The sequence below is a fragment of the Camelus ferus genome, chromosome 5 (genome assembly GCF_009834535.1).
Source record: "Camelus ferus isolate YT-003-E chromosome 5, BCGSAC_Cfer_1.0, whole genome shotgun sequence".
NCBI lineage: Eukaryota > Metazoa > Chordata > Mammalia > Artiodactyla > Camelidae > Camelus > Camelus ferus.
Genome location: NC_045700.1, coordinates 48,000,826 through 48,026,846, shown reverse-complemented (window position 1 = coordinate 48,026,846; position 26,021 = coordinate 48,000,826). Strand labels below are relative to the sequence as shown.

At 32.0% G+C, this 26,021-nt stretch overlaps 1 protein-coding gene and 1 non-coding gene across 3 annotated transcripts in view; both read left to right on the top strand.

The window, feature by feature from the left end:
- ATF2 (activating transcription factor 2) overlaps positions 1 to 26,021 on the top strand; it is a 72,526-nt gene that overhangs the window by 22,828 nt on the left and 23,677 nt on the right. For both annotated transcript variants that reach the window (XR_004319950.1, XM_014568385.2), the window contains exons 5-10: positions 9,644 to 9,740; positions 12,791 to 12,909; positions 13,051 to 13,179; positions 15,035 to 15,213; positions 16,710 to 16,824; positions 18,824 to 18,910. Coding sequence is in view for 1 of the 2 variants with exons in the window: in XM_014568385.2 (XP_014423871.1) it covers positions 9,644 to 9,740; positions 12,791 to 12,909; positions 13,051 to 13,179; positions 15,035 to 15,213; positions 16,710 to 16,824; positions 18,824 to 18,910 (726 nt within the window). In the remaining variant the exon portion in view is untranslated. The remainder of the gene's footprint in view (positions 1 to 9,643; positions 9,741 to 12,790; positions 12,910 to 13,050; positions 13,180 to 15,034; positions 15,214 to 16,709; positions 16,825 to 18,823; positions 18,911 to 26,021) is intronic.
- TRNAV-AAC lies at positions 25,620 to 25,692 on the top strand. The gene has a single exon. It is a non-coding gene; the product is annotated as a tRNA-Val (tRNA).

The window sequence follows — 26,021 nt, the reverse complement described above, 5'->3', positions numbered from 1 at the left end:
TAAAATATACAAACTATAAATCATAAATAAGCATTAAAGTATTTCTTTGGTTCTTAATGTTTTCTTTAGTTATTTAAGTTGAGGTATAATTTATATACAATAAACTGCCCATACTTAAAGTGTACAATTTGATACATTTTAACATATGTATATACCCATAAAACCATCACCACAATTCAGATAGTGAACATATTCATTATCCTCCAAAATTTCCTCCTGTTAATTTGTTATCCCTCCCTTCTATCATTCCCACCCCTGTCAATCACTGATCTGCTTTCTGTCACTATAGATTGGTTTGTATTTTCTAGAAATCTATCTAAGTAGAATCATACAGTATGTACTTTTGACTGGCTTCTTTCCTTCCACATAATTAATTTATAATTTCTCCATGTTATGTGATCAGTAGTTAATTCCTTTCAACTGAGGAATAATATTTCCTTATTTCACAGTTAGTTTATTTAGTCATTTGTTTATGGACATTTGGCTTATTTCCAGTTTTCAGTTGTTATAGATAAAACTGTTATGAATATTTATGTACAAGTCTTTGTATGAATACATGCTCTCTTTCATCTTGGGTAAGTACTTTAGGAAGTGTAGTGGTGGGATCATATGTTTTATATAATTACTTTATAAGAAATTGCCAAACTGCTTTCCAAAACAGATGTAATACTTTGCATTCCCACCCACAGTCTATGAGAGGTCTTGTTGTGTCATATCCTTGCCAACATTTGGGGTCAGTCTTTAATTTTAGCCATTTTTATTATGTGTATACTGACATATTGTGTATTAATTTGCATTTCTTTGGTGTCTAATGAAAAGATAAGCACTTTTTCATGTGCTTATTGTCCATTTGTTTATTTTTTGCAAAATATCTTTTCAAATCTTCTACTTGTTTTTAAAAATTGGATTATCTGTCTTTTAATGGATTGAGTTGTATGAGTTCTTTAAATACTCATAATGGATACCAGTCCATTATGAAATATTTCTCCAGGTCTGTGGTTTTCAATTTGATTTTCATAATAATATTGTTTTATGAACAGATGTTTGTAATTTTAATGAAGTCTAATGTAATAATTTTTTCTCTTCTGTGGTTGTTGCTGTCTGTGACTTATCTAAGAAACCTTTTCCCACCCTTAAGTCACAAAGATATTCTACTTTGCTTACCTCTGCAAGCTTGGTTTTGCATTTAGGTCTGTTTTTCATCTTAAATTAATTTTTGTGTATTGTGTAAGGTAGGAGTTGAAGCTCACTTTTTTCCATATGGTTTCCCAGATATTTCAGCATCATTTGTTGAAAAGATTTTTCTTTCTCTGTTAAATTGCTTCAGCCCCTTTATTGAAAATCAGATCTCTGTATTACAGCTAATATAGTGTAATTCTAGAGCCAGCCTTTGGACTATGACCAGTTTTGCTTTGTTGTTCTAGGAATCATTCTTGGAAACTCAGTTTCAAACAAGTTCCCAATTCCTTGTCCTATTCTTTTCTGCTTAAAATAGTTGGAATTGTTATCTTGTGATTAACTCTTTAGTAATATACATGCCATTTTTAATAAAAAGCATTACATTTAAATTTACATAGGAGAGATTCCAAATGAATGCTAACGCCAGCAAAAGGTCAGGGAGAAAGAGAACCCAAGAAGTCAAATTAGTACCATCCATCTTTTCCCCAGTTTTTGGTGCCTCTACCCCAAAGTTATCCTTTCTGTGTCTTGCCTACACCCCCAATTCCCAAGCTCAGGCTGTTTTTCTCTCTATCTGGGAGATAGAACCAGTGAAAAAAAATGAGTCAATAAAATTAGGGGAAATAAGATAAATGGAAATGAGATAACCTTTAGGTCAAGAAAATATTTTAAAATTGCTGAGAAAAATTACACAATTTGTTTAAGCACATACAGTTTGTATGTAGACAGTGTTAATGCTTCTGTACTTGATGAGGTGAGGCAAATGGAACATTTCACAACACACCCCAGGGGAAAGCAAGAGTTTTCACCTCAACACCAGATACAGAAAGTCTGGGAACGTTTTAATATTCATTGTTTTAAATTCTCACAGCAGATTGCCTCACATATGGTATATGCCCAGTCTGTGCTTCGTAATACAAATGGCCAAGAGACAGAGAGGTAGGCTACCTCTCAGCCTGTCAAGAAGAGGAAGGAGACCCTTTGTAGGGCTAAGGTCTTCTGCAGAGATAGCAAGGGTGTTCAAGTACTTTATCAGGCCCAAAAGTCATCCATTGTTTTTCCTCATAATATATATCAGCAACCTTTCCATCTAACTTTCCTGTCTATAAATCAATCTGTCTATCATTGTTTTGACATTTTCTACCACAAGAATGTTTATACTTTTGGGAAGGCAGCAACCGTTTTACTTCAGTGATATTAAAAATACTCCTTCTGCACTCTTATTCATTGCTGGTAAGAATGCAAGATGGCACACCCTCTAGAGAGAGTTTGGCAATATCTTGCAAAATTATACATGCATTTACCCTTTGACCCTGCAGTCCCACTTCTGGGAGTCTGTCCCAAAGATGCATAGTCAAAACTATGAAAAGACATGCCCAGGATTATTAGATATATGTTCAGTATATTTTATTATCTGGCAGTCTCTGGGCAGCAGTATCCCAGGGGAATAAAAGCAGAAACTCTCAAGCTCCTTGAAGCGTCAATTTGGAAGTGACAGGGCATCACTTCTCTGGCATTCTGTTGAACAATGGAAATCACCAGACCAGCCCAGACCCAAGGGATCATGAAATAGGTACCCTCCTCTGGATGGGAGAACCAGCCTTATCACATTGCAAGGGAAGGAGTTGCATATGATAAGGAAGGAATTTATGGTCATATTTTGCAATCTATCACAGACAAATACTGAAATTTTTACAGGTAAAATAATACCTGGGGTTGGCCTCAAAAAAAAAAAATTAGGTGAGTTACAAGTAGAGATGAAATGAGATGGATCCTAGGTTGATAATGGCTAAAGCTGGGTGAAGTGTGCAAGGGGATTTATTACATTACTTTTTAAAAATTTCTTTAAATTCAACAGAATGAAAAGAAACCTATTGTTGAATATAAGAACGTATGTGTGTATGGGTATCATAAGAGAGATTGCTTGAAAAACCTAATTTTCTAAAAAATATGAAAAACAAAAAGTTAGAATTGTTTTCTAGATTCCCTATTATAAAAGGAGTTAACATTCATTCTTCATCCTATTTCTCCTTTCTCCTCCCATGATGTCTGATTATTATTTTTACATTGTCAAGATTTGTAATACATTTTGTCTAATAACCTAAAATCCTCATATTTGTTTAGTTTTACTTCTATATTTAAATAGTATAGATAGGAAGGGTGAGAACTAAGTTATAAGGCACTTCAGTGTTTAGACGGCAGGGAGAGGGGGAGGATGTAGCATAGGAGGCTGAGAAGCAGCAGACAATGAAGAAAATTGTGTTCTTGAAGTCACATAGAAAAAGTATTTCAAAGTGTGGGGGACAATGATAGGATAAGGTGAGAATTCAGTATTTATTATTGGATTTAGAAATATGGGAATTATTAGACAACTTGCTAAGAGCAGCACAGTGACAGCAGTGGGATTGGAGTAAACATGGAGAACCTGAAGTGGAGACATTACAAGATACCTCTTGCTTGGAATTCAGCTTAAAGGGAACAGTAAAATATTGCTGGAGGAGGACTGAAGATGGAGCTTGTTTGTTTTGAATTTTAAGGTGGGAATGTCAAAACATATTTGACACTGCATAGAGAGAGAGGGACTGTTGCAGGAATGGGGTCCTTAAGAGAGGATGGGATCCAGTGTTCAGGTGAAGGGACTGGCCTTAGGTGGGACCATGGACCATTTATCCATAGTAACTGAGAGTAAAAAGGAGGGATGGAGATGTGGAAGGTTTGAATAGAGAAAAGAAAGCATATCAAAACTTAGACATACAAATATTTTCTTCAATATAGTTACCATAAAAAACTACATTTCTGTGTATTCCATTGCACAAAAGAAATTACCTTTAGAGGCTATGGCACACTTTTAGAGAGGCTTAGTGGTGGTAAATTTTTAGCCCCTTGGCTAAAAGACTCAACCTTAACAGTAGATTGAGCAGTTTGTTTTTTCTATAATAGCCCAGAAATAGGAGTCTCAGGGCTGGCTGGTTCTGTAATCCTCAACATGCAGCTTCCACTTTTAGGTCCAACATGGCTGTTCCAGCTCCTGACATCAAGTCTACATTCCAACAGAAAGGGAGGGAGAAGGGGAAGCAGGGCAGAGCACGTGTAGTGAAAGTAATGCGAATAATTTTCACTCATGTTTTGGATCAGAACTCAATCATATGGCCACCTAACTGCAAAGGAAGCTAGAAAACTGTTCTGGGCAGACAAGTGCTCACCCAAAATTCACAAGTTCTTTCACTGAAGGAAAAAGAGTTAATAGATATCTAGGGACAGCTAGCAGTCCCTGTCATAGTTTTCAGAGATGATTTTTAATTTGAAACCTGAGTCTAGTTAAGCTGAGTAATACTTTTAAAGTTTAAAACAGTTACTGAAGTCTAGAGTTTAGTTAATAGTAATGTATCAATGTTGGTTTCTTAGTTTTGATAAATGTACCACAGTAAGGTCAGATGAGAATGCTAGAGAAACAAACTGAGTAAGGAATGTGTAGGAACTCTGTACTATCATTGCAACTTTTCTGTAAATTTAAAGGTTTTCCAAAATAAAAAGTATTCAAAACAATAACAACAAAAAACTCTACCTCAGAAACACACACACAAAATTTGCCTATGAACCACAGACTAGAGCTTTCAAATATTTATCAAGTGTGTATATACCATGTCTATTATTTATTTGTACTCCAACTTGTTTCAAAAAGGATTTGAGGAATTAAAGGTTCATATTATAGTTGTCCTAGTAATAAAAAAAGAATTGCAATGATAATAACCTTTTTAATTAAGCCAGTCACTGTGCTAAGAAGCTTATGTGGGTTATATCATTTAATTCTGTAACAACCCTATGAAATGGGTGCTCCTGGCCTCATTTTGCAAGTGAGCAGTCAATCTTAAATATATTACAGTCACAGAACCTGCAGATACTGGAGATAAGATTGAACCTAAGCCTACACCTGTGTTACATTTATAGTGAAACATCTCTAAACAGAATGTTCAAACTTCAAGGTGTATTTGAATACAGGTCTTTTTATATGTGTTTTTTTTCAACTAACAAAAAGTTTTTATTTCCTCTTAATTAAAAAAGTATCATAGAAAATGTTGACAAAAGGGCAAAATAAAAATCCGGAGAGGACTTCTGTTAACATTTGGTGCATTTCCTAAATCTTTCCCCTCTTTGATTTTTCAAACAAAATTGGGATCAAACTGCACATATAGTTTTGTATTCTATTTGTATGCGGATGGCATTGTGTGTATCATGAGCATTTTGTGTGTTAATTGAAAACATGGATTTGAGTTCCTGTGTAGTATTCTGTTGCCAGAATATGTTCCATAATCTACCCTTTCCTCTTTCATGGACTAAAAATTAAGTATAGCAGCCTAAAAAAACCACAACACTGTGATGACTATCTTCTGTGTAACCCTTTATATGCACCTCTAATTCCTCAAAATACATTTTTAGAAATTGAATTACTGGGTTAAAATGTATATACATTTTTATGGTTCTTCAAACATTTTGCCATATTGTTTTTAAAAGCTAAAATATTTTTTAATTTTTACTAATAATTTATCTAAGCACTGGTTTCATCATGAACACTCCAATCCTAAATATTATTAACTATTTTTTGGCCTATATTTGTTCTGTAAGATACTTAAAATAATCTCTGTGTTATCACACCTATCACACCTTGTAACTGTTACTGGCCAAAATGATAACCTAATGTCAGCATCATCCATTTGTGAAATCTTGCTTAGAACAGAGATGGTATCCTCTCTCTCTAGATTTAAATAGCATTTCCTAGGAAATCAAAAATTCTAATAAGAATTGATTTTAGAAACACCAGTTTGATGACGGTAGTGCAAATTATTTTTTGTCATTAGTGAATGATAACATTATTCCAAATTTGAATTTTAGCTTTAACACTTTTAATAGACTTAGTTCAATTTAAATTTTCAGATAGACTTTCAAATTTTTAAATATATTTTGTTGATAATGTCATTTCAGAGAGAGACCTATAGAATTCAATGCCAAAAATTTTAACCGTTGATTCTTACTATTAATTTTTTAATATGTCTCAGTCAGTATTAGTTACTTCATAGAAAGAGTTCTGTTAATCTCATTTGTTTTAACATGATGTTCCATTGAAATTAGGTGAAAGAGACAAAGTTGAGATAATTTAGTGAAAGATTCATTTAACATTGAAAGTCTTAAATTTTGTTGATAATATCTTTGCTTTTGGTGATGCTCTCATTGAAAATTTTTTCTTTGGTAGAATGTTTATATATTATAAGCTTTTTTATAAAGGAAATAAAGATTCTTTTTGTTTAAAGTTTCATTGAAGGTATCATAGTTGGAGTGTGTGTATGTTTAATCAGTAAGTTCCTAATGTTGAATAGAATGTATCAAATAGTGAAAGAAGTAGTAAATGAGCTATTATTGGCCTGATGACTTTATAACTTAGTTGTACCTATTTAATCTATTTTAAATAAGGATAATAATTATATTATGGTTGTGAATGTGTGTGTTAAATGCAGAATGACTGATTTCTTAAGTAATTAATTCTGGTGAGAGTGTTCAATCCTTGGAAACACAGATTTCTCAGATACCAGAGTTTTAATTTATTATGGAAACAACTATTTTACCTCCCTTCCATTTTTAACCTTTTAAGAGAGATGGTTATCCTATCCTGCCTTTCTTGACTGCTTTTTCCATTATTTATTCAGTTGTATGCTCCAAGTCTTTTTGTTTAAGAAAACACTGCACATCTACAACATTTTACATTGGAGCTGTGCTTTTAATTGCTTGGAAGAAAGAAATTATATAAATTCAATGTATTATTACTAGAAATATCATAATTTTTCTGCAAAACTTATTTTTAGAGTAAATTTTTTAATTTGTGTAGGAAAGCAATTCAAACAGTTCCTGCAAAAATACTAGCTTGTAGTGGCTACTTTATAAGTATTTGTTGAAAAAAGAATGCCTTTCACATTATACATATATATATATTTTTTTTTTCTTCGTGGTGACTACCTTTTGACACTGTCTTTTTAAGTTCTTGTTAGAAGTAAATAAGTTTTTTTCAGATGATAGCCAAGGTTAAACTCACCTGTATCAAGTGTCAATTTCAGTGTATTTTACCCATGTATATAAATAATACCATTATGTGATCACCAATTCCTTTATAAATAGCTTTTGGGTAAATTTGGTCTGTATATCCTCCATGAGACTTTGTAAATTCATATTCCTTTCATTTCCCTTTTTACTATTCATACAGTTCTAAATGTTTCTTTAGGATCCTTTTGGCTGCTTCTTTTAGCATCAGTCTTGGTGCCATTTTTACATGTTTTGTAGAAAACATAATGTTGTTTATTCTACATGTAGTTGCTGTTTGATTTGGATATTTGTGTTCAAACCAATATCTAAGCAGAGGATACTGTTAGAATAAAATCTCTAGGCGATAACTTTCTAAGCTCTTCTTATCTGTTAATTATGCTGACTTTGCCATTTTTTTAATCTAAGACCTTTACCAAAATGTATTCATTTGCAAATGTTTAATGATTGCCCTCAATGGAAGAAACCACATTGTTATGTTCTTTGAACATAAAGCGAATTTTGCTTTAAGATACTTGTAGTGTAGAGTGTAAGACACATACATTCAAAACTATAATGAAAAGTAAAAAGCAGTGAAGTAACTCCAGTAGACACTATAGCTATGTTCATTCTCTAAGAGCTTTGATATTCAACAGTCTGTCAAAGGATGACTTATTTCTCCAAATTTGGTAAGGATTCTTATAATAATAAAGCAGTAGGAAAATAGCACTGAGTGGAGAAAAAACTGGATTAAAATCCCAGCGCCTATATTTGGTGCTTAGTAAGCTTTTGAAGAGTAAATAAATGACTAAATCAAGGGGTAGAGGTATTGTTTGCATTTGGACACTCACCTTCAATGGGAATACAAGCAGGTTCTGAAGAGGGGTCATATAATAATAACTTTCCACTGGTGTACAGTAATTTAAAGATTTAGTGGTAAGCATACTTACTATGAGCAAAATACAGCCAAATTAAAGCTAAATGTACTTTAAGGAACAGCCTGTGTTTGGTGGGGTTTTTGTTTTTCCTTTAGACTGGGCTTGAAGATTCAGTTCTTTTATTGTAAAGAGTTCAGTCTTTCAGTTAGCATTTATTGACTACTTACTATATGCTAAATTTGGGGAAGCTCAAACAGTAGGAGCTCAGCCTACTTAAAAGGACATACAAAAATATCAATATAATATTAACAGGTGCTATATAACCAAGGCACTGTGCAGAGCAAAATAGGATACAAATGAGAAGGATTAACTTTTACAGCCTGAGGGGCTTGTGGGCTTAGCTAGGGATGATATAGGTACTAAGTGTCATACTTACAATATTCAGAATACAAAGCATAATGGAAAGAAATATTTCATTCTTTTACATTATTTTAAGGTTACCCTAAAGTTACTATCATTAGTTGCATGAGAGGATATAGTGAATTGGATAGGAAGTAGTAGAACCACAAGAGAAAGAATCCATTTTTAGTGATTAAGGGGGACCAAGTTCGAATATATATATAATTTTTACATCCCCATTTATAAGGATGTAGACTAAAGAGTGAGTTTAGATCTCTTAATTTGGCATCTTATAATAATTGCTCTGAAATAACTAAAAGTGCTCCCTATTTTTAGTTACAAATGTTGCTAAAATAAGAATCATCTTCATAAAGATAGATGTCAAGACACAGGAGATATTTAAACAATGCGTATATTATGTTGTAGTCATAAATGTCACTTTAGCATGCAGGGCCTATCCAACTCAAGTGTAGCTTTAAACATAATTTTGCTTCATTTTTTTTATATAAGAACTGTGAGGAAACAAAATAATGAAAAAATCACTAACTTTTAAGTTAAAATTTTATTTTAAGATGAATAGCTTTATTATTTATTTGTTGCTATTTCTTCGCTGGAGGCATTTTCTTTATGTGGTTAACATAAAGAACCTGATTTACTTCTTAATTTGTCCAGGAGTAATATCTTTATAAGAAAGTTCTCATTTTAAAAGTGGTAAGTAACCTGAAATCTAAGTGAAATACAAGCTTTCTTCAAAGGTCATTATACCATGGAGTATTTATTTCTACTAAGAGATGGCAAAAATTAACAGCGGTCTATTTTTAGTGTCCAAATGAAATTTATATAAAGTTTCTTTGCCTCAGGTTTTGTTTTTAAATGCTCTCAGATTGAGTTATGTGACCTAATATTATATCAATATTATTTATCCTTGGGTAATAGGTTTCTCTGTGATTTTTTGAAATCTAATATGTTTATCTATACTAACAATAGATTCTGTAGAGTTAACAAACTGCTATTTCTTTGTTAATGGTGGTTTTAGATGTTGTGGAAATGAATTTCCTTATCATTTAACTTATTTGATCAAATTGAAAATCTTAACTATATTTTAAAACTTTTTGCCACAGCGTTTTACCAACGAGGATCATTTGGCTGTCCATAAACATAAACATGAGATGACACTGAAATTTGGTCCAGCACGTAATGACAGTGTCATTGTGGCTGGTTAGTATATGCTTTTATTAATAGCTTATATACATATTTCACCTGGAATGTGCACAGTTTTTGTGTATTCTCTGTAAATAATATAGTCTGGTGATATTCCAATGACTTCATTTACAATAAATGTTGGCAACATGTATTTTACCCATTACATTTCCATGTTTCCTTGTGACCATTCATTTCACTTTTTTGAGTGGTTTTCAAATGTAGATTTCAATGTCATTTTTTATGGAAGTTAATTAGAACCCTAGGAGCGTTCATATCATCTCCAAAATTTATATTTAACTGATAGTTGAACTAATGTGATGTTTAGTCAAGGTTTCTTTTAGCTGTTTACACCTGCTTTACAATGCTGTGTGAAGACAGGAAGTGATCAAGCTCCTCCTGTCGGAGAAGGAGCATTTAGCAGACTTGTTCATTAGGATTTTTGTTTAGTTTTTATTGTTTTGGACTAAACATCTATATGAGTAAAATACTCTCAATAAAGGGGGCTTAAATTTAGTCAGTGCTTTTTTTTTTTTTGTATATTGCTCCTCTAAACATACAGTATTACCTAAGCAGATGATTATCTTTCAGTATATAAAAGGAGAAACCCAGTTCACGCCTTGGTTTATTGTCCTTCCATGCTGTATTAGCTACCCCTTTTTTTTGGTATTTAAATATATATATGCACACATCTGTGTACACATACACACACATAACATTTAATTTCATTGCATTTTGTACATAACTATTGTGATAAGTAAACAAGGTTTTATATAAAATTTAAATTTCAGAGTTTTTTGTGTCATAACCACAGATTCACATATTGTAAATATTCAAATTAACTTTTAATTTTTTTCTCTTGTAAAGTTTAGGTTATTACTACTTATAAGTCTGGAATTATACCTGCATACTGAATATTATTAATACTTTTAAATTATTACCAAACATAGAGATCAAATTGCCATGTGCAGTGCTTTGAAGAGATAATGAGGCAAATAGATGGTTCTTCCTGCCATTTCAAGATCAGAATTTTTATATTGAAAAAAACTAGAGGTAACAGAGTTGGTAATTTACCAAAAAAAAATTTATTTTTAAAAATGTAGGGGAACATTCAACATATCTTCATTTCTGAAAGTAAAAGGAAGCAGACAAGAGTGAGATATGCATTTCTTTAAATTATTGTGCATCAGCTATTAAGAGAACCAACAACACAGTCAAACAATAACAACAACAACCTGGAAGTTTCACTCTCCTAGGCATGAAGGTCTTTGCTTTTCTGGAACTTCTTGCATTAGGGCTGTATCTCTCACTCTAACATTTAACTCAAAAGTGTTTTAAGATTGGTTTCTAGAAATTACTTTCCTGTTTACATTTAATACAACTGAAAAATAGAACACATTCAAACATAGCACTTGACCATTTTTTACAAATACATGTTGATATGAGGTAGTTTAGCATTATTGTATAAATATAATGCATGATGTGTGTGGTATATATTTGATGATAAATAGCCATAAGCCATCTGCATGTTTAAACAATTGTGCTTGTGTTGATGTTTCTCTTCTCAAACCTGATTGTTCCAGTAGTCACTGATGGAAGTGATTTAGGCATATGCATTTTATTTTTAAGACTTCTCTCCCTTTAATACAAAATAGGAGCCTTCTTTTGGGCTTAGATAGACAGCCCCTCGGGCATGAACAGAAGAGTCAAATTTGTGTTCAGTTTACTAAAGTCATGATGGACCTAAGCTGTTAAGTCTTTTTGGGGGTAGAAGTTATGTATGTTGCAGACTATAGGTAAAATGATGACAAAATATTAAGTCCCTTCAGTAATTTTGCTAATGCTAATAGTGTCTGAGATAGGCCTACATTGTTTATAATGTGTATGACAAGTAGGTCATTTTGTGTTAAATATATTTATGTGTAGTAAACATATTAGTGTTCTGGGTATATGTTGGGGTGAGGTGAAGATAAAACAGTAAGTAATGCCCACTTTGGGGACTAAATAGTGAACAGATATATCTGAATTTTAATTTCACAAAAGGTTTTATGACTATTTTATCTTAAACCAGGAGTCATCCTTACACTTTTATTTAGCTTAGGCTAGCTCCCGGTTATAACCTATAAAATTGATGCCCTAAAATGTATGAAATGTGAATAGAATTTGAATGTACTGCCAACTCTGATCAATATGAATAAATAGCCATGAAAATAAGACTAAACAGGCAAAATTTGTAAACTTGCTATTCATTCAGCTTCGACCTTAACTGGCATTTATCGTATAGCTAATACATGCATACATACACTCAGTACATGTATTGTGCGCCTGGTGTGAGTTCATATACAAATATAGATAAAATATTTCAAGTTTTGAGAAAGCAGAGTTGACTCTTCTGCTGTTGCCTAGAAATTAAGCTAGAACATTCCATAAATACGTAACTTTTATATAGCCCCTGATACCAAGCTTGAAAAATGCCAAGCTTGAAATAGAAAATTAGCTTCCAGAGATAGTAATAAGGAGGATTCTGTTTTAGTTTGTTTTTGTTTGGAGGGCTCTTGTTTTAACACTTTTTCTTCCTTGTAGTATTTTGATCTACCTACTTAAAAATTGTTTTATCTTAAGCTTGCTTTCATAGTAGATTATGAACACTAGTGGAAGGGCCAAGTTAAAGCAAATTTATATGCTCTTGTCCTCATTTTTTCCCAAATTGCATGTATTTTAAGCATTTGTAAGTTTCAGTGTAAATTTTTTAAAATTTTTATTGTGTTAGATAATGATAACAGTTGATCTCAGTAGAGGATGCTTATGTCACTCTACTCAGAGAGAAGTTGTGGACTAAAGAACAAGAAGGACTTCTTTTCATACTTTTATGGTTTATAAAGTTGGAGGAAAATACCTTAAACTGCAGTAGAATCTTAACCAAATTTTGTTTGCTTTAAAGGAAGGGGTCTTTCCAAAGAAAAGTAAGAGCTGACTGAACCAGTCCTGCTAATTTGTTAATTTACTAGCTATATTTTAGGGTCCTGTATATTTAAGTCTATGTGATTACTTCTTGACATTTATTTCAGATCAGACCCCAACACCAACAAGATTCTTGAAAAACTGTGAAGAAGTGGGTTTGTTTAATGAGTTGGCAAGTCCATTTGAAAATGAATTCAAGAAAGCCTCAGAAGATGACATTAAAAAAGTATGTTGTTAACTCTGAAATTTAAAAAGAGTACTTCTGACAGAACAATAATCATAGTTTACACTTCCTGCTTTCTCATTTTAGATAAACTGACTGGCTGCTTTTAAACTCCTAATATTTTCTTTAACATTTGCTTTTTAGATGCCGCTAGATTTATCTCCTCTTGCAACACCCATCATAAGAAGCAAAATTGAGGAGCCCTCTGTTGTAGAAACAACTCACCAGGACAGTCCTTTACCTCACCCAGAGTCTACTACCAGTGATGAAAAGGTTAGAAATTTTTATTTATGGTAGAGATACAAACTGAGTCCAAGCTAAGTCCAATATTCGATCCATATAAAGTGTAAATGTAATAAATTACACATAAACCAGTTTCAGATTGTAATTGTCTTATTGTATATGAAAGCCTGTAAATATTCAAACTTCAGGGAAAGAGGACTCCACCTTTATAGATAATTCTTTTTTATTACACACAGAAGAATAACTAGGGAGAATAATAGTCATTTTAGATAAAACTTATTTTTTAAAAGATATATAAATCTATAAATTTAATTTAGGGGGGTTTTGCTGTTTTATTTTTGGTACTTTTATACACTGACAGCTTAATTAAACATCTTTGCAACTAAAACTTGTTTGAACGAAGGTGATTTAATTTAGGCCTTTAAAGGGTTAAAGGAATAGTCACTCATTTTATCAGTGCATCTTAGGTAACAGTGACTAAGATGATGGTAATGATATTATCTTAGCACAGTCTTTTTCTGGGTGGTTTAGGATCTCATTCCTGGATGTGAGTACCCTAGTGACCTGGGACCACCTGGGCTGTATTGTATGTTGAGTAACCATTATTATCAGTACTTCTTGATTATTTTCTTTAATTAGCACATAGAATGAGCACAACTATTTGGGGCATCATGTGGGGCCCAGCAAAGAGGCAATGAGACACATAAGGAGGCAATGACAGTTTTCTTTGTAGATTATGTTATTATAAAACCATAACTGAACTAATAGACTTCTGCCATGGCGGAGGAGCTAGAAGTAAGGCAGAAAAAGTAACTGTTTACCTAGGGATAAATGCTTTGACCTTAGATGTTTTGTGTTTCTTTCATTTCCTTATTACAAAAGTGCATTCTCATTATAAAAACTTGAAGAATGCAGAAAAATACAAGGAAGAAAAATGAAAACCACCTATTAGCCAATAATTGAATAATAAGAATTACTGATATTTTGAAATGTTTTTTCTAGATACATGTATGCATTTATACATAAAAATATACAAATGTTTGTGAATAGATACATAGAAGGATAAATGGATACAAAGATAAATATAAAAAAGAATCCTAGTTTACTTTTTTATGTCATGCTTTGGGCATTCAGCATTAATGAACATCTTCCCATGTTACTAGAAATTTTCCAAAGTAATAATTTTTTTTTTAAGTTTTCAAGTACAAAGTCATAATTTTTAATGGTTGAACTTTATTCTGTCATTTTCTTAATGTATTTACTTGTTCTTGTTGGACATAAAGATTGTTTCTACATTATCATAATTATTAGAAATGATGTTAAATCTTTGACATAAATATCTTTTCTTTTTTCTAGAGAGTATTCTAGTCCCTTCACACTCAACAATTTTTTTCTGTTCATTGTTGCTTTAACTTCTTTTAGGGGTATTCCTTCTTGTTGCATTCGTCAGTCATTAGTTCACCCTGAGGTCTCCTGGACCTATTTCTTCTTTACATAGTATAATGATGGAGTAGGACTAGGCAGTACCTTGTGGATTTTAAGTTCAGTCCTTCCATGAGAATGGGATTGTATTTTTATTTTTCACTAAAATTCTGACAGAGTTATAGCCACGTTGCCCAGCCTAACTTATCTCTGAATTGATGTTAAGACAAGTTGTACTGAAAAAAAACTCAGATGTTTTTAAATTAAAATGTAAACATTGCATTTGAAATTTTACAGCTGCTTTCTAAATTTTTCTTTTAATTAACTTTCAATATCAATATATTTAGGGGATGTTAAGTATTATATTTGTGGTCTTTAGAAATGTGTTACATTCTGTTCACTGACATACATGAATTGACTTGTTTTTTAAATCCCATTCTTTTTCTGTGTCATTATTAAATAGGAAGTACCATTGGCACAAACTGCACAACCCACATCAGCTATCGTTCGTCCAGCATCATTACAGGTTCCCAATGTGCTGCTTACTAGTTCTGACTCAAGTGTAATTATTCAACAGGCAGTACCTTCACCAACCTCAAGTACTGTAATCACCCAGGCACCGTCCTCCAACAGGCCAATTGTGTAAGTGATTTAGGCCAATCATTGAATTATATGAATTAAGTTTTTCTTGTCATGATTTGTCCTAAGACATTTAATTATTCTAATTGTGGCCTTAGTTTTGTGTGTATGTGTTTGTGTTAATCATATTTTGCATGCTTTGATTTTTGGAAAAAGTACTTCGGTAGTCTCTTTTTAATAAATGTAAGTATTATCTAATAAATTAGAAAATAAATAACTAAAACTTAATTTTAAAAACAAATCAACATAGAATATGATTTTAAGATGGTCTCTTACTTTCATGCTGTTTCACACAAAACACAAAATTATGTTAATCACCAGGTAGCATTTCTTTCAGTTCTTACAGGTAGCTTTCAGGAGCTTTCTGATAAGAATTTTTCTCATCTGACACATTGGAGATTGTCCTGAGTATATCATAACATTTTTTTTTCTTTTTTCTACACTGCTACATATACTATGCATTTAAGATGCAATTAAATTTAAAATAATTAAATTTTACTGTATGCTTTGCAGTCGTTGAAAAATTGTTTTGTTTTTTGTTACTTGAGTGGTGTGTATATATAGCATATAATTTTTTGTGGGCATTTTGTTAATTTTATGAGAAAGATGGTATCGTTTCCTCTGCCACATTGGCATTTTCCTTGGGATGGAGCTGCAGTTCTTTTTTTTTCCTTCCAGTTTTATTGAGATACACAGTAGACCTTTGAACAACACAGGTTTGAACTATGTGGGCCCACTTAAACGCAGGTTTTTTTCCAACAAATGCATACTACCATACTACACAATCCACAGATGGTTGAATCTGCAGATACAGAGGGCCAACTATAAGTTACTCGGATTTTTGACTGCGCAAAGAGGGTCAGTGCGCCTAACCCCCGTGTAATTTAAGAGTCAGCTGTAATTGACATACAGCACTGTATAAATTTAAGGTGCACAGCATAATGGTTTGACTTACATACATCATAAAATAATTACCACAGTAAATTTAATGAACATCCATCATCTTTACAGAAGCACGAAAATAAAAGAAAAAATATTTTTTTCCTTGTGATGAGAACTCTTAGGATTTACCCTCTTAACAGCTTTGACATACAGCAGTGTTAATTATATTAATCATGTTATAGATTGTATCCCTAGGGCTTATTTATCTTATTAACTGAAAGTTTGCACCTTTTGAACACCTTTGTTACAAAGATGGTATTATTGACTATATTCCCCACATTGTGCATTTCATCCCCATGACTCATTTACTTCATAACTGAAAGTTTGTACCTCTTAAATTTCTCTCATCCTTCCACCCCTCTTCCCTCTGGCAACTACCTGTCCTGTTTCTGTTTTGTATCTTTGTTAATTTTTTTTGTTTTTTAGAACCCACATACACATGAAATCATACAGTGTATGTCTTTGGAAATTTTATTTTATAAGTGATACAGTAATAGGAGTATTTTTAGAGATTATTGATATGAATTTCCTTCCTCTAATTGCCCTTATTTTTTTAGTCCTGTACCAGGCCCATTTCCTCTTCTGTTACATCTTCCTAATGGACAAACCATGCCTGTTGCTATTCCTGCATCAATTACAAGTTCTAATGTGCATGTTCCAGCTGCAGTACCAGTAAGTTTGAAATTTAGACTATTTAAATCTTTTCTTTATAGCACAACTGATCTTTGTAATCAGAAAATACACTTGGTGGTGCTTGATTATTTTATGAAACTGAATTCAACAAAACACTAGCAGTGAATAATATTTACTCACTGGTATCCATTATGATAGCATATAACTCTCAAGACAAACTAATTGTATAGAAAACATTTTTCCATCCTCAAAATCATAATTGTTTTCCTTATATGTTTAATATTAAGAATTGTATTTCTTACTCAACTCATTTCAAAAATTTGCTAGATTTGTAAAATTCAAATATTAACACAGATTTCTATTCTTCAAGAAGATATTTATACTGGAACACTTACCAGGTAACTCCACGATATTTTGATTATTATAGGAATTGCTTATATAAGCACTCTGAACTTTTACGGTCAAGTTGGGTTTACAAAATTCCTTTGTTGTCCCAAGCATGTGAAAATCTAAATGGTCTAGTAGAACGGACAATAGATAGTCCCCCACTTTCCTGATGAAAATACCCAAAAGAAAAGTTTTTTGAGGGGTATATTAAATATATAAATTTTGAAAGATAGATAATAGTTAAATATCTCCTTATAATATTTAATAATTTAGTGAATATTTAAAAGCACATTCTTTGGGATAATATAAGTTAGAAATAATGCTGTTTTTTCCTATTCTCACATAAAACAGTTTTATTCAGGCTCTTCAAATGTGTCTTGAGCATTCAAGTTTTCATCATTAGAACCACTTTTTAAGAAATGTAGCACAGTTTTTCAAAGCACATTATTTTGATCCTAATCTAAGTAATTTCAGTATAATACTTTTTGAATCTATTATTATAATCTTGGAAATCTTATGCCAAGCCCTAATACTCATTCATGTAATTAGAAAGGTAGTTTCTTATTTTACCTTGTAGTAGGTATTTCTGATTAGTATAATATAATCATTTATTATATAGCTTTTTAAAATTATTTTTGAAAGCCTCCTTACAGTAACATCCAACACTTTGGTGGAATTACATCCTCAGGAATATTACTAAAATCAGTGTTAAATATTTACTTTTTTTAATTGACTAGTTCATCCAAGTGACCTTTCTTAAGTATCTAAAATTAGCGTTCATTGAAATAATTTCAAGATAATGTGTTGTCTTCAAACAGAACTTTGCTGTTCAAAATGCATTATTTGAAAGACTTTATAAGGACTCAAATATAAGGTGACTGCTTCCTCTTTTCTCAGGATATTTTTGAGGGGGAAGCATCCTTGCCATGGATCTGAAATTATATGGTTATCCTGTTAAATGTAATTATGATGAGAGAAACTGAAATGAAAAAAGAGATACACTTTTGTTATACAATAATTAATCATTCAGGGTTGATACTAAATTTTTTTTTAAAAGCCAAAAAAAAAGGAAAATCTGTTCCATACTATCATTATTAGAGATAATCTTTTTCATTATGTGTTATATCAAAGAACTTTCATTTATATATTTAAGAAATTTTATATGTATACATTTAGAAAAGCAAAATGTATCACTGAAATTACTTTTTATGCCTACTTGTCACCAGTTTTGACATTCTTTCCTTTCACATTCAAAATGGAAATGTGACAGATCTGTGAGAAATTTTGCGTCAGTCACTTTGAATATTATGAGTTTCTATAAGAAGGAATCATTAAAAAAAGAAATTATGAAAATTGAAGATTAGGGAAGCAAGTGTCTCAGAAAAATTGACAACTTTTGAAGGATAAATCAGGATTAAGGTCAACAGGGTTCAGATAGAGGTACAGTTTTCTGATTCTGAGGCCTCAATTATATTATTTATATTAATAGTATAAACATTAATATATAAATATAATTTATATTAATGTATAACATTGGAATATAAATATATATTATAATACACAAATTATTATAGCAGCCATTGTGCAATAAAGTACAAATCTCACCTTGAATATGTTCTCTAGCAATTATTTTTCAATATTTTTTGCATAGCTTGTTCGACCAGTCACCATGGTGCCTAGTGTTCCAGGAATTCCAGGTCCTTCCTCTCCTCAACCAGTACAGTCAGAAGCAAAAATGGTAAGCAAGATTTTGTTTGTTCTGTACGTTTCTTGAGCCTATTTTGATTTAGTTTTTTTCCGTTAAGGCCCACTTCAGATGCACGATTTAGATCAAATATTATAAAATTGTGGACTATTACATTATAGAAGAACTAGAAAATTTGGAAAAGGAAAGCTTACATTTGCATAGTGACAAGTTAGTAGGACTTCAAAACACATGACTGGGTTGGGAGTAAAGTTCTAGTTCTTGTCTGGTTTTTGGTGTGGCTTTTTAGACAAACTCTCCTCCTGCTGGAGGCTAGGGATATTGCCACTGAAACTAGATGTAATCATTTGAAGGCAGTGCCGACATAATGAGTGGTTCTGAACAGTGATACAAATTAGTAGAACAGTATTAACAAGAATTCTGAAATAGTATACAAGTTAGTAAACATTGCACATAGTATATAAAGGAAAGCCATATTTTTGAGTTGTGTTTCAGGCACTAAGAAATTGTTGGTAAGGGATGAACTATAGAGTAGGAATCAGGAGACTTTTTTTTCATTTTAATCCTAATTCTGCTATTCACTACCCCTAATCAAGCCACTTTAACTTTTCTGAGACTCATTTTCCTCGTAAAAATAGGGATTAAACTTTGATTTCTGGGGTCCTCAGCCCATCGTACCAACTTGCTAGTTTCTACAAATATGCTGAATTTCTTAGTACTCAAGAAATGCTTGTTAAATAAATAACAATTGATAGAAATAACTGTTAAATGAGGCTGAGGCAAAATATATGAACATGAATTAAACTACTAAACCCAAACTATTTTGGGGTTACTCTCAAAAGTTGTAGAAACTATTAAATTTCCCTGAATAACCTTTTCTTTTAAGTCACTAGAAAATTAAATTCATAAGAATAAAAGTGTTTTGTATGCTTGTATGTTAAAAAAAAATACCAAAGCTATATTTTATAATATATACAAAAACTATCACTGGTTGAAGGTTCAAAAGACAACATGGGGAGTCACAGATTGCCCCTCTTAAATTTAACAGTCCAATTAAATTTCTTACTAGAATTTTGCTAATATATAAAATAGCCATATTTAGGTGACTGCCTATTTTAATTGGGATAGTATATAAGATTGTCCTGTTTTTAATTAAATAGAAAGACTCAGAAATTAATCTATTTGCATTTTTTAAGATTTTCGTTATGGAAGATATCAAACATACACAAAGTAAATAGGATACTATAATGAACCCCATGTATCCATCACTCATCTTCAGTTATTAGCAGTATAACTGCCACTCTTGTTTTATCTATACATCAGGCTACTCCCTACCCTCACCCAATTATTTTTTAATAAGCCTTTCTTAATGTAAAATTTACATAGATTGAAATGGACCAATTTTAACTGCAGTTGCCCCTATTATGGTATAGAACATTAACATCTATGCAGAAAGTTTTTTTATTTCTCTTCCCAATCAGTCCATCTCCCCCAGCTGTTCTGATATTTATCACCAGTAGTTAGTTGTATAACTTCATATAAATGGAATCAATATATACTCTTGTGTTCAGCTAAGTATATGTCTGTGAGATTTATCCTTGTTGTGTGTATGATAGTTTGTTTCTTTTTATTCCTGAGTAGTTTTCCATTGTGTGAGTATACCACAATTCTTTATCCATTCTCCTGTTGGTGGACACTTGAATGGTTTTTAGTATTTAGCTGTTGTGAATAAAGCTAATATGCACATTCTTGTGTAACTCTTTTTGTGGATGTATACTTTCATTTAGTCTATCTACCTAAGGGTGGAATTGCTGAATCAGAGGGTAGGTATACATTTAACTTTATAATAAACTGCCAGACCTTTTGCCAGAGGTTTACATTCCCACCAGCAGTGTATGGGAATTCCAATTGCTCCCACATTTTTGTCAGCATTTGGTTTTGTCTGTTTTCATTGTAGACATTTTAGCAGTATATAGCAACATCTTGTGGTTTCAGTTTACATTTCCAATTAGCCAGGTAGTATTTGTGATATTTTTTGCTCATTCTTTAAATTGGGTTACTTGTCTATTACTATTGTATTATAGGACTTCTTTATATATATACTAGATACAAACTTTTATATATATTTACACATACATATATATATCATGAATATTTTCTCATTCTGTAGCTTACATTTTCTTTCTCCTACCTAATTGGGTTTAATTTGCTTATCTTTTTTTAGCTTCTTAAAGTGGAAGCTTAGATTATTGATTTAAATCTTTTTACCTTTCTAACACAGGCACTTAAAGCTATAAATTTGCCTCTGCACAAATTTTGATATGCTGTATTTTTAATATTTATTTTCTAATTTCCCTTATGATTTCTTCTTTGAGCTATGGGTTAGTCTAGTATATAATTCCCAAATATTTGGGGACTTTTCATTTTATCTGTTTCTTACTGATTTCTACTTTAATTAAATTACATTGTGGTTTGGTAACATACCATCTTTAGTATATTTGATTGTCCTGTGTATCGGTTTGATTCAAGAATTTTTAGTATTTGCATGTCTTTATCATCATCAGTTATACTTACATTTTGGTGTAGATACAAAACAAATCTACCAACCTTTGAGAGTAACCCAAAAATAGTTTGGGTTTTGTTGTTTAATTCATGTTCATATATTTTGCCTCAGCCTCATTTAACAATTATTTCTGTTGATTATTATTTATTTAACAAGCATTTCTTGAGTACTAAGAAATTCAGCAGATGTGATCTTAAGCTTTGAGATTTTTCTTGCAAATGTTTCCAATGATCATCAAGAGAGTGAAAAAAGTCTTCTTACCTTTTAAGAAGGCCATTATTGATTTTTTTCCAACATATATGGCAGTTGAATTATATCATAGCAGTGAGGTGTTTGGTTTTCATTTTCAGTTTTTTGATACCCTTAATGGTAACTTTTGGGCTTAAAAACCATTATTCAGAGTCTACTTTAATATAAATAAATCTAATAAAGTAATATTCCTGCATTATTAAGAAGCTTAGTAAGATTATCTTAGCTCTTCCAACCAAAATCACAGAACTAGATCAATATCTTAAACATTTTAAATTCAGATCTAAGGGCAGTCTCTTACTCTATGTGGCAAGTTATTTTAGATACTTTTATAACAGAAGATACCAAATAGTTACAGGTTATTTCTAAATTTGAATTAAAATATCAGTGTCATTGATATTACTTACTTTATTAAGCTTCAAGGGGCTAAAAAAAGATTTACCAAATAAAGAAATAATTGTATAATTCTAACTGGAGAAAGTTGAGACTAGGTTCATGTCCCAGTGCACAGAACTTTCTTAGTGATCAAATAAATCATCATGGGACTTGATTCTTTTCTCTATCAGTAGTAGAACTTCAAATCCATTCTCTCCAAATGAATGGTCCCTAGCTTACATCCCCTAGATTCACCCTATATGTTAAATAATTTTTCTGACTGTTTACCAGTCTGTAATCCCCAAGTAATAAAACTTACAATTTTTTCTTTTACTGCTTCAGTTGGATTTTGCTTTGTTGTTTTCAACTCTGAAAATATTTAAACATCCTCTGCATCTCTGTTAAGGATTTATTTGACCTTGTGGTCACAGTCTGTTAATGACATGCTAAACAGCATAGCAGTGGTGATTCTGCCAAAATATGGTTAAAAAATAATGTAAGAATAAATGTAAATAGCAGCATTGGAACACATAAGATTGAGAAGCACATTACAACTGAAGAGAAACTTATTTGTATCCTAAGATAGCCAAGGATGCTTTTGTGGTGCCCTGATTTTCAGATGCCCAGTGCTTACAGGAAGATACATATGCATTGTGTTTGTGTCTACTATAAATATTTAAATACAGTCCTTCTTTTCTGCTAAAGAAATTTGTTCAGGACAAGTTGTGTTTGTTTTGTTTTTTAAGAACCTTAAGTCAAGTAAGAACATAGTTTTGTGTTGTTTTTCTTTAATATATGTTGGGGGTCCACAAATAAAAGATTATCTAGTATTTTTTAATACTCTAGTAAAATTCCTAGGATCTGCTGTTTTCTACAGAATTGCACAGGATCTCACCAAATTTAGGTTTAGGAGTTTTGTTGGTCATTAAGCACAAAAACCATAGATATTTACTATCTGTGTTACTCTTCTAATAAAACAAATTTCCTGTGTAATATTTGTAATCAAAGAATAACTCTTCTGAATAAGAAAATGGTAACCATCTAGGAATTTTGTTTAAGAAGAGTCAGTAAAGTGTTTAAGTAGTATTCTCCAGAATCATTCCTTTAAGACTTGTGTGACAAACTGAGAGATATCTTTGCACACAGTGGGTAGCCAGTAGGTTTTCTGCAGGGGGTTTCTACTGAGAGCTGACAGAGGGCATATTGGCAAATGTTCAGAAACCTACATTAACTTAGTTGGGCCCTGCATGGAACCTCATGTTCAGCAGAATTCTTCTGACCTGCCTCTGCATGCCCAGCTAATCAGCAAACACCTAATGAGCCCACTCCAAAGAAACAGACTCTCTCCCAACCTACTTCATTTTCATATGTTCTCTGGGGGTGGGGAGACAAGACTTCATAAGGACTGATGATGCTGCAAAGACCACAATAATGATAATTAACTTGCTGAATTTAGAAGATTATGCTGTTAATTAGTTGCAAAATAAAGATAAGTAATAGAGCAGCAGATGGTAGGATAACACCCAGGAGAGGGAGGGTTATTACTCTGATGAGCTTTTGTGGCACATATGAAATATGGGTCTGACTTTTTCATAAATTGTTTCTAGAGAACATTATGTTTTTTTCTTTGAACTGTGATAGAGTAGTTTCTTCCTACCAAGTTCTGACAGATGTGATAAAATTTGTTTTCAAGGGTACAACATATAACAGAATTTGAATAGCAAATTATTTTTAGCAGATTACCTCTTTAAATGAATGTCAGATTGGTCAGCACGACAAGCTATTCTCTCTTTAATTAATTGACACAGTCTATGTCTTCCTAAGGAAAAAAGTTTTCAATATAGTAGTTGAGTTTTATGAGGCTAAAATTTCTCTCTAAATACTGAGACACTGGTCTGCTTAGAAATATAGCAATGAAGACTTTCAAACATTCATACCTTTAATTTAAAATTACAGTTATGCCTGGGTTTTATTGTACATGTTAGAAAATATAGACCTGTTAAAGCTTATTTAATTTCTCTGAGTAATCAATTTTTATTTACTTGTATTAGATTTCTCTATTGAGAAATTTTGATCTTAGTAATAAATAGACTGACCAATGTCTAATACTTTCCTTAATGATTACTAAAATACACTTAGAATGCTTAATATAAGACAAAAACCCTAGTTTGGCAAAACTTCTGTTTAAAATGTTTGCTCAATGTAGTAGGAGTCAACAGACAGAATTCCTAGTCCTAGCTCTGCTTCTAACTCACTCTTTGATTCTAGGAAGTAACTTCACTTTTTGGGCCTTAGCTTCTTTATCTGTAAGATGATAATTAGACTAATTAATTAGCTCCAAAATTCCATTGTAAAATAAATATCCATTGTATTTATTTATGTTTTCATTAATTTTTTGGACAAAATAGTTGCCCTTCTTTAAAATGTCTCTAACAAATGTATATAGGTGGATTATAGGTATCCTTATATTAGTTGTAAAATTTATATGAACCGTATTTAGTGACTTTTCCACCTAACCCATTGTAATTTTTTTTAGCATACATGTATTTTTGTTGCTATTTAAAAAAAGAAAAATCTGCAGTTCGGAGCTGTGTTAATTAACCCTTGAAAATCTTTTTTTCATTTTGTACCCAGTGGCACACTTTCCAAGTTAGACCCATTGTAATCAATGTAACAGCATGGAGCAAACATTAGAGCTTCCTCACTGGATGAGTACTGTATACCCTAGGGCAGTCAAGAGAGGATAATGAATGAATACTGATGCTGCTTTTAAGTGCTCTGTAAGGTAGTAACTTGCCCTACTAAAGATTATTCAAGAGAGTGATGTTTATGTACTTCAGACTCCCCTATGTGCAGTTACTGTATTTCATTAATTCCAAGAGTTAAGCTCTTCACTATAAAACTTTAAATGCTCTTCAGTTCTATGATGTTTTCTACCTAAGGATTTAAAAATGTTTTACCAACACATAATTTACCAAGCTTCACATCTCAGCTGATACTTATATTATACACATTTCATATTCAGAAATGAAGGCCTTAACCTAACACTATAGACTGGATACTGTTCATTATATGTTGATATCTCACATTCTGTTTTTAAAAGCTATAATTATGCAAACTGACCACCTCTCCAGATTCTCTTCCTTCTATTTATACGACCAACACTTTCAAATTCCTGTCTTTTTTACTTTTGGTTCTTTGACCATTTAGCCTAAGTATTCCTACTTGATTACAGCCAGCTACTACTTTGGTCACCCATCTAATTAGTTTTAATACATTCACTTCCACATTATTCCATCAGTTATGAGTGTCCCAGTTTTGTGTATTAGCTGCTAATATGGTTATTTCTGCTTTAAAAAAGAAGGAAGAAAAAAAGGAAGGAGCCGGGAATCTTATCCAGATCCTGAAAGATGCACTGTATCATGTGGTCTTGAGATCATATTTTCCATAATAAAATATATCTCAGGTTAAACCAATATTTAAGATGACCCCTAAGTACTTTTTTTTTTTCTAAGTATATTTTAAAAATACAAAAGTATAGGAACTTGGTGGGGAGGGTGTATAGCTCAAGTGGTAGAGCACATGCTTAACATGCATGAGATCCTGGGTTCAATCCCCAGTACCTCCTCCAAACATAAAAATAAATGAATAAACCTAATTATACTTCCCCCTCATAAAATTTTTTTTAAGTTCTTAAAAAATATGGGAACTCTCCTGATTCTTTGGTGTCCTCACCCCAACACCCATGCTAAGAAAATAGAGGCCTCAGTAGCTATTTTTGAAAAAAATAGGATAAAGAAGCTGATATTTGAGAAATCCTTTTATGAGTCAGGAAATTTTGCATGTTATATTTAATCTTTACCTCAACCCTGCAAGGAAATTATCATTGTTTCCAGTTTTACAGATAAGGAAATTTAGACTGAAAGATTAAATGATTTGTTCAAAGTCACACAGATA